The sequence below is a fragment of the Stigmatopora argus genome, chromosome 19, assembly GCF_051989625.1.
Source record: "Stigmatopora argus isolate UIUO_Sarg chromosome 19, RoL_Sarg_1.0, whole genome shotgun sequence".
Classification (NCBI taxonomy): Eukaryota; Metazoa; Chordata; class Actinopteri; order Syngnathiformes; family Syngnathidae; genus Stigmatopora; species Stigmatopora argus.
Window position 1 is genome coordinate 7,243,460 of NC_135405.1, and position 11,662 is coordinate 7,255,121.

General features: G+C 37.1%; 2 protein-coding genes across 2 annotated transcripts; both read right to left on the reverse strand.

Annotated features, from left to right (window-relative positions):
• Window positions 1-498: 498 nt before the first annotated feature.
• Window positions 499-3,239, reverse strand: emc7b (ER membrane protein complex subunit 7b). Its single transcript, XM_077587901.1, has 5 exons — window positions 2,902-3,239; window positions 2,235-2,354; window positions 2,020-2,158; window positions 1,795-1,875; window positions 499-1,307 (listed from the first exon to the last, which is right to left on the reverse strand). The coding sequence occupies exons 1-5, from the start codon at window positions 3,132-3,134 to the stop codon at window positions 1,158-1,160; spliced, it is 723 nt and encodes a 240-aa protein (XP_077444027.1). The 5' UTR covers window positions 3,135-3,239; the 3' UTR covers window positions 499-1,157.
• A 213-nt stretch (window positions 3,240-3,452) lies between these two features.
• Window positions 3,453-7,800, reverse strand: katnbl1 (katanin p80 subunit B-like 1). Its single transcript, XM_077587268.1, has 10 exons — window positions 7,643-7,800; window positions 7,031-7,150; window positions 6,844-6,881; window positions 6,426-6,705; window positions 6,232-6,347; window positions 6,089-6,139; window positions 5,520-5,609; window positions 5,227-5,328; window positions 4,785-4,878; window positions 3,453-4,003 (listed from the first exon to the last, which is right to left on the reverse strand). Exons 2-10 carry the CDS (start codon window positions 7,037-7,039, stop codon window positions 3,971-3,973), a joined length of 813 nt encoding a protein of 270 aa, XP_077443394.1. The 5' UTR covers window positions 7,040-7,150; window positions 7,643-7,800; the 3' UTR covers window positions 3,453-3,970.
• Between the last annotated feature and the right edge of the window lie 3,862 nt (window positions 7,801-11,662).

An 11,662-nucleotide genomic window follows, 5' to 3' on the forward strand; every position in this document is an offset into this window, starting at 1 on the left:
ATTTTAACTAAAGAATGTAAAAAGTTTTGTTTTAAACAGCTGTATTAAAATACAGAAAAATATTATAAAAGTCAGGTGTTAAACTCTTGTCTAGACAATTATTACCAGTAAAAGAAGAAAAAAAGTGCAGTACAGTATTTGTAACGCCTAGCTCGCAGTTTCTCGCTGATGTTTGATGCTAAGACAAAAATATTTGCACTGCTATACCATTTGATACGGTAGAGTCAAACTATGTGCCTTCTGTTCTGCTCAAAGGTAACATTACCTTTTGTTATTGAGTCTGTAGTAGGCCTAACTGTCTGCATAGTTCAGTGAGTCTATGTAACAATATAAAGCGTGAAATACAAAATGACAGTTATTTTTACCTGCTTTTACATGACCTCACACTTGATATGTAAACCTATGAGCCAGCATAAACTATTTTACAAGTACTGATTTGTCAAAAAAAAAAATGAAGTAAACATTGTGAAATGAGAAAAAAAAATCACACTGCCAAAGTATTGAAATCCAATTTTTAAAATAAGGTGTAACAAAAAAGCCATTGACTGTAGGTACACTTTTTTCCAAGTTTACTAAATTGATAACCATAACTACAGCAGTCAGTGTGTGTAACTTAGATTGCACAACAGTGCAGAAAAAACATAGTATAACTTCAAGAATGGAAAAGTATAGTTAGGATTTTAAGGGAAAATATCTTGACCAACACAGTCTGTTTTTAAACACATAAAAACTGCAAAACATTTTTTTTCATATAATGGTGTTATTTATTTATCCAAGCTTTTAAATAATATCTTAAAATCAGTCCTACCATTTATTCAAATACCCTTCATTCACAGTATTATTACTGAAAAAAAAAATCTCTCAATATTTATAGAAACTGTATTTTAGGTAGTGGAATTAGCAGCAAAGCACACCAAAGGATTAGCACACAAAAGTCTCAAGGATTACAATCACATGCTGGCAGAAAAAAAACTGCTTTTAAGAGGATTTCTGATAGAACTTTATGAACAAAACATGACTCTGTAGGCTCTAAATAGTTTGAATCTGTTCAGCAAGAGAACTGTACAAAAGTACCCGTGACAGGAGAAAATGAGGAGTCACTTAAAATTCTGCATCCATGACTTGACGTGCTTTTTCAGGCAAATGAGGTACATGCATTACCTCCTCTTAACAGCTGGCCTGGTTCCTTTGCTGCTGCCACCTGCCTTGCTGGATCCCTTAGACCCGGAGAAGAGCTTGGTCATGAGCTCAGACACATCTGGGAGCTCAGGGTTGGGGTTGAGCATGTTCATGGATTGCTCCATTTCCTATAACGCAAAGCAAGAAAACAGATAATTATTTCTTGTAAAAAAAGCCATATGAGCAAGATGTCATCAAACCAGGCCGTAAATTGAGTAGCTAATTTTTTAGTTCACTTTTGAGGGGACAAATAGTCAAGTTTCGGAGTTCTGTGCTCAGTTGGGGATGAACAATAAAATATGTTTTGTGTTCTACTATAATTGGATGAAGGTCAAACTAAAGTCAAAATAATTGCACATATAAATGATATATTTGCTGCACAGTACAGAAGTCCCAAACCAACCACAATTTTTTATGCGCCCCATTGGAAGACGAGACGGAAAAACATGTCATTAATGATTATTAGACATTAGGCTTTAAACAATCTGGAATAGTACCGCTGACTAGTTGGTTCTACTCCAACGGCTCACTGAGCTGTATTGTTGCGCATTAAATTTAATAAAAGCAGGACTATTATTAACATCCTACTGCTCCTTCCTTTCAACATTTTCTTACCTTTCTCATTTCTGGATCATTAGTGTTGACCACTTTGGGGAGTAAAACAATAATAAGCAATGGCAGAACCATCATCATGACCTAAAAAAAAAACAATCAGATTTAAAATCCTCCACAACTTCATTTCTTGCTGTTAAAAGCATAACATATAATGCAACTAAAATAAAATGCATAAACAGGAGTGTGAAACAACACCTAATTGATAATTGTGACTTCATATGTTACCATTGGGTTCATGAGGAAATCAGTCCAGCCCCAGGTTTCCCTTTTCATGAAGTAGCTGTGAATTCCACTCGCCCGTATTTGGAGGGGATACGGCTGGCGGATGACTTCTGAAGTCTTAATGTAGTTTACAAGGCGAGATCTGTTAAAAAAGGAAATAAAATGAAGGCAGTACATTTTAAATTAATTTAAATAAGGGTTCAGTCGAACGCACTTACCGCATTTTCCCCTTGGATGTAATATCAACACGCACTGGCTCAAATCTGTATCCAGGGGTGACAATTTCGACAACATAAGAACCAGAGGGGACGTCGTTTACTGCAAAACTGCCATCAGTTCTGCAGGGGGAGATGCAAACAAAAACAAGTTATTAACGTCTAACGACAGCATTTCTCATAGTTATTTCCAAGCATTTTATGCAATGCTGGTCTCAGAAGTGAGACGCACCAGTAAACAAAAAACACAACAGTAAATGTAAAGGTAGTTTCGATCAGTATAAGCTGACAAAAATAAAAATTGGGTATTTTGCTGCATGTATTCTCTTAGTTCGCGCTAACTGTATTTCTTAAATACCATGAAAACTATTTACAGAAAAAAACGACTCTGCTTGTAGTTTATTATGATAGCATTAGCCATTAGGACATTCTTACTAGGCCTGACCTCGACACTACATGTTTCAAATTATTATTAAGTCATTTCCCAGGAATAACATATCTTAATTCAAATGCTATTTTATAATACGATGGTCAGGGTTGACAGGACTAGTTCAACAATATGATTTTGTGTGGAATTAGGAAAGGTAAAGTCCCTGTTAACTAGCTTGTATGCTAATGTTAGTCTGTTGGGGTAACTCGTTCGCAATCTGATGAAATGAACATTTCTTACCTCAGAAAACCCACGTAGTCTTCACCGTCTACAAGAACCCGTGCCGTGGAAACCCATTCTTGTGTTTTAACCCCCGGAACGATCGCCCTTCCCTCAATTTTAAACCGATCACCGGTATTCTGCGTCGATACACCTGCACCAGGCCCAGTTTCCATATCGGTGAAACATGACGCGAGGACAAGCGCGGTCTGGACAAAAAGCCACAAGAGTGGCATTTTTTCAATTTTAGACATATTCCGATTTAATATGAAACAACAACCACTTTAAGATGCGTGCGCGCTTATGTCGATTCCGAGGAAGACTGCACATCAGCAGGCGCAGCGAAAATGACGTCATTCAAATAAGAAAGCTTTATTGCTCAACTGTAAAGGAGCAATATGAAAGACTTGTGGCCAAAATGGTACTGCAAGTAGGATCAAAGTATTGAGGTGTATAATAGAATTGAATATTTTGTATATTACACAGAATAACAAGTACTTGCCAGTTCCTATAGCTCTCATGAACGACAAAGCCCACAATTCTTATAACCCAAAAACAAAAAAGAGAACATTTTTTTCTATCAAATTTATTTTAAAAGATTAAAAGAATAACTTGCCATGCCATCAAGTTCAAATGACAAACATATAGGACACAAGAAGCACATTCATAACTTAAGACTGACGCAATTTCAAGTTCCCGATTCCAAAGAACGCAGGTTTAAAACATCTTACCAGCGGGCCATTCATGAATCCAAGTGCATTTGCAATCTGTGGTGCCAAGACGTGTAGTGACAGACAAGCTTGGCACTTTATAGAGCAACACATATCTGATCTCATGGAGGGCCCCATTTGTCCCCCACCCTTTGAGACGGTCCACTTCAATGTGAAGCAGTCACTAGCTGTGCTTCTTCAGCAGAAATGTACTCCCAAGCCTGCTTAAGTGGGCACCAACAATAACACGTTGTTTTTCTGAAGTGACAAGTTAACAAAACCATGGTCCAGTCCATACGTCGGATGTCATCATCCAGACAAAAACACAGCCGCAATATGGCAGTAGTGGTCACATCCTTGGAGTGCTACATGAATAACAGTCAGGGCAGCTGAAGGACATATGCTTCAATTGCCTGCAACATTGAGACAAAGCAAGGATTACATCAGTGGTCAGATTTGAAATCATTGGTGTGAATATAATCAAAATGTTTACTAACATGACTGACTGACCTCCTGCTTATCGCACAAATAAACAGTCTTGATTCTGTATATTCACGCATTGAACAATTATTAGGTGTTACTAACATCACGCGCAATGATGGACAATGTAGGATATTCTCCAAATTGTTTGGCTAACACTGTGCAAGCATCTAAAAAATATCTGATAAATCAACAAAGGCCACGTCTGGAAATCCTGGACTTTTTTTCTCTCTCCAATATTGCACTTGAGAAAATGACACTGTTTTTCAATGTATTATTAATGTATTGGCTGCCCATGAGTGAATGGCATCCAATTAATTAAATTACATTTTTAAAAATTAAATTTCCGTGTGTTGTCAGCCCTCCTAGTTCAAATGGATTGGAACTCTACTACTGACAAACTCATTTAAAGTCACAACAGAAGGATGAAAACAGCCCTATGAGTCACTTTAACATTAGGGCTTATAGCAATTGGCAACCTAGACACACACCCTGAAACAGGACATGGGTTGTTATGCATTTTAACAAAACAAACAATTCAACTGGCTCTAGCAGTGTTTTGTTAATGTTAAGAAAGCAATGAGCAGAGCAGGACACATTCACTAAGCTTGAATTTGAGCATCTAAATAAGATTAACAGCTTTGCTTAGTCTGATAAATGCCAGTTAACATTTTGGTCAACACTAAAGACAAACACAACGATGACTTTCCTCACCTTTGCCAGATCTCCAGTAGAACCTGAAAGCAGACATAACCTGGATCCATCCTTCCACAAGTCCCTTAGATGTTGCTTCAAGACTATAATGTTCCTATAGCGGGTAGGAAGAAAGCAAAAACCCAAATCACCAAAATGGGATGCTTTGACTCGGGCCTTTTTCACCTAAAAGCAACTTGCAATCAATAGCAGTGTCATAACATGCCAGTCTTATCTCACTTGTCCAGCTTTGACACCATGAGGCAAGTACTAATAAGCTGTACTATTAAAGGATCGTGCAATATCAGCATATTGTCTGTTTTTTCTCTTCCCTTCATAGCATTTAGTTTTACTGTATCAGTATTCTTAGTTTACCAATCGCAGCATACGAAGGTGCTCGGAGATTTGTGAAAGATCTGCAATAATTTTCTGTGTGACGTCCAGATCAACATGCAGTTCCCACCTGGTGTCCAAACTGTCCCGCAGTTGTTTCTCTGTTTTTGAAAGGTCTGGCCACCATTTCCTGAAGACAGCCTGAACCCAGTGTAAACCCACAATTATCTGTCTAATAAAAGGACATAACACACAAATGTCAACAATGTCTTTGATTTGAGAAGACATACAAGTTTTTGCTTCTTTAACAGGAGATCTAATTTATAGTACAGATGTAAGAAACTTTATCTTTTTGCTTGAAAGAGTCAGATCAATACTTATCCATGACAGTTAGACCACGGACAGATATGGAGCAAAACTTACTCTTCATATTTACTGGAAAGAACCACTTTTACTTGGGGTATGAGGTCAACACAGCATCCAAGTGAAAAATATGGCGCTTCCGTTTGAAGGCTGATAAAACACATAAAAAGTAAAAATAAGCAAATAATGAAATATAACAGAAAACGATTTAAGTATTACGATGCCTTTGATTTGATTTCAAACTGTTGAATTATATATTATATTATTAGGTGTTGTATATAGGAATGCTATATTGTGCTGCATGATAATGTATTCTTACTCAGCACTGTGAACAACCAATTGCATGCTGTTTCAAACCCTAAACTGCCACAATTGTGAATCATATTCTCATCAAATACTGTATACTGACTACAAATTTGAAAAAAGTACATGGATATTACATTGTGACAGCAATCTGAGCATGCTATTTGTGACCACTGTAATTTTCGAGTTTCTTACATTCTGCTCCATTTTGAAATTTCTAATGTCACATGAGAATATTCTAATGAACCAATGTGCCCAGAGTCCTGCAACTTCAAAAGCATATTGCAAATCATAAATGGAACTTCTGGTAAACTCAACAGACTCACTTGTTTGTTATGACAGGTAACAGGTCAAGCAGCACTCCTTTGTCTTGAATTCTACAGATCAAATGGTATTAATGACAGGTCGATAAATATTAAATGCAACAATAACAAAATAGGTTATAAATACTAATAATAAAATTGTGTACACAATCAGATAAGCCACTAATTCAATGGGATTTCTTCGCCAGAGTGTGAGGGCCACTTTAAGTCGGAGATTTCTTCCAAAGAGAATATGAGTCACTGCTTCGTGATCCTTTGATAACTATGGAGTAACAAAATTGAAAGACTGTTAGTAAAGTACAACAAGGTTTGGAGTTGAATTTTTAAGAAGTATTCTGACCTCAGTAAAATCACTGTACTTAGAGCTGGGACCTGCCATCTGAGAGGCCTCTGTGACGTTCACAGACAACCTGCACTTATCTTTGTAGCAATTGCCCCTCACATCCGAGCATGTCACCTCGTTTTCTTTGTTGGCCATGCCGGGTTTACGGGCTTGGTCAACATTGGATGTTCTACACTGCAGCTTCAAGGCCACCTCCTGGGCTAGAGAAGACTTCCTCTTGCAAAGAGAGGACCTCTTTTCCTTGCCTGGACTGTGTACTTTGCAGTGCACCTGGTTTCTGGAAATAAGAGAAAACATGGAAGTTGACTTCAAGTGAAAAAACAGAATTCAAGACTATGACAGTTCACTGTAAAAGTCAGGTGACTAAAAGGAAAAAAATGAATGACACAGCTGTAGACATGGAGCAACGACTCACCTTTTCTTATCTAATTCGTCCTTATTTCTAATATCCACCTAAAACAGAAGGATAGGGGATGAGGGCCACTATTGCTATGCATCTACCGCAACAATAGCACAGCACTATATCGACAGTCACCAGGAATGTCTCAACAACCTCACTATTTACACAATAAGGCATTGCTAATAGAAGGCATACACCATACCTGCTTCATGGTCTTTGAAAGATGCAGGTGAAGTCACAAGATGCCATTGGGATTTTTCTTCTTGACCTTGGAGAATTGCCTTCGATAGACAAACATATCACGCCTCACAAATGAGGTAGACTGTACAAAAGGGGGAAAACAAGTAAAGGGAGGATGCGTCATTTATATAATTGTGGATGATCGGATGTGTTTTTCAAACAAATAAAGCTACAGTTAGAACTATAAAGATTACAGCGAGAAAAACTGTCCGACAAAAACAACATGACTAAAGCAAATAACATTGGTTTGCTACTGGTGATATTAGCATTAGCCATGCTAGCTAAACAACTATCCTCCTTACAGTAGCATATTTTCGCCAACCGCGCTGACAACATCGTCACAGTAGCGGATTTTTTAAAAGTATCATTCGCAACACTCCGATTCGCAACGTCCTTCAACTCGAATGTTCATTTGCTAACTTACAGCTGTTAGCATTGAGCTAAACCAACAAACATACAACTTAGCATTGTTGCTAAATGTGGTCAAACTAGCCGCTTAGCCTTGCTGCACAACTATCGCAAACAGCACTTCCGAGCCAAAAGCGAGATTCAAATACCGCAATTAAGCACTAACCAGGGCATTTTGTCAAATGACAAGTATTTTCTCGAGATGCGTAAATCCAAAACGTGAAAAACAGGTTACACTGAACTAGACCAACAATTCTTGAACGTTCGTGGTCGCTTCTGAAGTTTTTGAATCTTTCAAATGCATCAACCGCTAGTTGTGGGGATTCTGGGAATGAAACTGCCCCGCAAATATAGAGTTTTAGCGACGTCTGGTGGCCATTTATGGAAGCGTCACTTTTTGCTACCCGCATGGATTTTAGTCAAATTATAACTATCATGCACTTAAAACAGGGGCAAACTTTTTGACAGAGAGAGCTATAAAAATAAATCATATTTTCCAATGTTAATCCTTAAGAGCCATAGTTTAAAAGTAAAAAATACATGAAAATGTGTGCCTTTTTAGTAATTTTACCACTTTTAAAGTAGAAAATGTCTGTCCACCCTTTTTTGCATCTGATCACATGAAATGTTCATACTTAAACTGTATTTTCATAGTAATTTCTTTTTGTCAAAGTTTAGTCTGGCTGCTATTATTGATTCATTGTGTTTAAGGGGCATTGTTATACTGGTCTTACTTTTTAAGGGTTTCACTTTCCAACACAAGATGTCAGTCTTTGTCTATGCCAATGACATTTTCATATTGGTCTTACTTTGTAAGGGTTTCTACTTCCAACACTAGATGTCAGTCTTTTTCTATGCCACTGACATTTAATGTACTATCTTGATGTACTACTCTTTCCAATATCACCAGTCAAGATGACAATAATTGCATTTTCAATTCCTTTAATGACATCCCATTGTTTGCAACAAAAACATAAAATCTGACCTTGCACAATCTGACAAGGGAAGGAACCTTTCTTTTACAAGAGGTGGGTTCTTTAAACATGAATAAAAAAAGACATTAAGCAAAACAATGGGGAAAAATTAAACACTAATCTGTATTGGAACTCAAAATGGATTTGGATTCATTTGCCATTTGAGACTGGAATATCCCCTTGAATGATTACAGATTTGAAACATGCAGAATTAATTGTTAAGATATCTTTTTTTGGTTCTAAATTCAATTATCCCAAAGTAGATAACATGGGGGTAGTTGCTGATCTCAAATGCCACATTACACAGTACTAAAGCACCTTCTTCTTTGGCATGCTTGATAGTTCTTATAACCACCATGACCTGTATGTACTTATCATTTCATAATACTACATTTCATTTTGATGGGCTCTCCTGCGGAGAATAACATGATTATGAAAACTTTCATCCATCACTGTGACTATTTGAACTGAGGACATCAAACACATCTCTGGCCAGTATAAGCACTTTGGTATATGTTCCCTGCAGGCACATTCACCAAATAATGATAAAGTGCGCCCACAACAGTCACTTTAGAATTATTTCCAGGAAGTAGGATGGAGAGAGAATCCTTTTACTATAGTCAAATATTTTTGCAGTCAAGATTTATTCTTTGAGTTTATGAGTTGAATGTATAACTTGGCTTTGGGTCTCTCTCTTTCTCCAAAAAAAAAAGAAAAAAGTTCATTTGTTTTGGAATTTTCAAGAGACATAGCATGAAACCCACTAAAAAATAAGTTCATCATTTATTTAAGATGAAAATTATACTATTTGATTCCTTGGGGACCATGTCAGGTCAACATGCCACAAAATATCACATCTCTGACGGTGTTGCATCACAAATGAACCTAATGAGGCATTTACTTTAAAATTGATTCAAGAAAATAGCTCCAATACATAATCTACTGTTAATAAACTGACAAGATAGATTGCCCCACTAACTAAAATATTTCTGTTGAGAAAATCACTGTAAATGATTTTTAAACTCTCAATGAGAGCTTTGAACTTGTATTTTTGGGCCTCTCCTTATGACCAAATTGCTCCACCCATCTCAGGAAGAAAGGCTGTGCTCTCTAAACTGCATATTTCAGCTTCTTTCACAGAACAGGATTAAGATAGAGGTTCACCAAATATTACATGCTTCATATAACTGATTCATGGAATGACATGACATCTGAAATTCATTGGAATAATGCCATTGACTACGTTTTTTAGAATCGTATGGTCAGTGAGATCACCAACGTCTAAAATAGTGCAGGTTTGACAATCTCTTTCAAAATTACATATAGGGAAAAAAAATCCAAAAATAACCAATTCCAGAGTGCATAATTCTGGATCACTGAGTGAGACACCAAAATAATTTTTCAACACTTATTTATTTTTAGCTGATGTCAATCTACAAACATAAGCTTGGCACAGTTAGTCACAAAAAACTATGCACTGAATGCATACGTTGGAAGAAATACATCTTTTGTTGTAACACTTTTGTGACTTTATCTTGCATTTCTTTATATAATAATCAAACATCTGAATTTTAATGCTTCACTTTTTGATAATCTAGTGACTAATATAAGGTGCAAAGATAAAACTTTGGAATAAGCTTCTGTCTGCTCTGCGAACAAACACAATTTAGTTAACGGAAGGAAAAAGAACAAGAGTCCAAACCACAAACGTCAGTTTGAACAACCACTCGTAATGCATTCTGTTTGACTTTTCGGAATACTCTGCACATTCATCAAACGAAGCCTTTACCGCTTGCAGCCATAACATCAAGGTTAACCAATCTGTCATTTTAACAACTTAATGGAGCAATTTCTGACCAATGTTTGGACTGCCAGTGTGTCACAACCCTCTGGGTGTGTATTATCCAATCATCTTACCACCTGCCTCCAACTGCTTGCTGCGGTACCACAGCCAAACCAAAAATAACAACTGGTCTCCTGTCCGTTCACTCAACCTGCAATTGTCAACGAGGAATAATTGGACAAACTTGAAAGTTCTAGGACTCAGGAAACATTTAACTAAAAATATCCCGCTAACAATTTGAAACCAAAAGCAACAATAGAGGCTGCAAACAGCTGTGAGGAAGGGAGTAGGCACGCTTGTAAAAAGTTTGTCTTTGCATCTGAGCGCACAAATGCTTCCCATGCAGAACTAAACAACTTTGTCACTGGACCACATGGAAAAGTCTGGAACAGCTTTGCTTCCGCCTGCTTTCAGAGTGTGAATAACAAGAGAAGGATTTATGAAAGTGGGGGCTTGACACTAAGCTGACAAGGTCACGAGCATCAGTGCAACATTCACCCACTTGCCCAAATGTGACCTCTGCCTCAAAGTGGGATACAGCACAAGGTAAAGTGGGAAGCAGATGTTAGGAAATAAATCATCCACATTTTTTTGGAGGACTAAGAATTTTGGGGTTGAAATGAAATCTTTGATCAGTCTTGAATTAATTTAACACACAGTTTGGGAATGTGTGAAGAAACCAGGGTGCCTGGAGATAATCAAAATGTGTCAAAGTGGCGGCCCGGGGGCCAAATCTGGCCCGCCGCATCATTTTGTGTGGCCCGGGAAAGTAAATCATGAGTGCCGACTTTCTGTTTTAGGATCAAATTAAAATGAAGAGTATAGATGTATATTAAATGTCCTGATTTTCCCCCTTTAAAATCAACAATTGTAATTTTTTAATCATTTTTTCTGTGTTTTTAGTTCAAAAATCATTTTGTAAAATCTAAAAATATATTTAAAAAAAAAGCTAAAATAAACATTGTTTTAGATCTATACAAAACTGAATTTCAGGGCTTTTAATCCAGTTCATTTAATCCATTTATAAAAAAATATCTAAATATTATATCTAAAATGGTCTGGCCCACATGAAATCAAGTTGATGTTAAAGCGGCCCGCGAACCAACCCGAGTCTGACACCCTTGAGCTACATAGTCAAGGGCAGAACATTAAAGCTCTACAATGGGGACATGAGCCGAGACTCAAACGCCAAACCTAAAGACAGTGAGGTAGACCAAGACTTCACTGTGCTCAACCTGGTATGATATAATGTTAATAATCAAATAAGGGGAACAAAACAAAATGTCAATGCTCTGTTTTATTAAACGTAACATTTCATGACATTTTCTGGTGACTTCCCAATAATGGGAAAATCTGTCATGAGAAAAAA

Excerpts from the sequence above, each read along its gene's own strand:
- emc7b (XM_077587901.1), bottom strand. The coding sequence starts at position 3,134 with ATGTCTAAAATTGAAAAAATGCCACTCTTGTGGCTTTTTGTCCAGACC. Across the intron at positions 2,355-2,901 it reads GACTACGTGGGTTTTCTGAG|AACTGATGGCAGTTTTGCAG; the intron begins GTAAGAAATGTT and ends CTCCCCCTGCAG. Across the intron at positions 1,308-1,794 it reads ATGATCCAGAAATGAGAAAG|GAAATGGAGCAATCCATGAA; the intron begins GTAAGAAAATGT and ends TTTGCGTTATAG.
- katnbl1 (XM_077587268.1), bottom strand. Across the intron at positions 6,706-6,843 it reads GACGAATTAGATAAGAAAAG|AAACCAGGTGCACTGCAAAG; the intron begins GTGAGTCGTTGC and ends TCTTATTTCCAG. Across the intron at positions 5,610-6,088 it reads TTACCTGTCATAACAAACAA|CCTTCAAACGGAAGCGCCAT; the intron begins GTGAGTCTGTTG and ends GTGTTTTATCAG.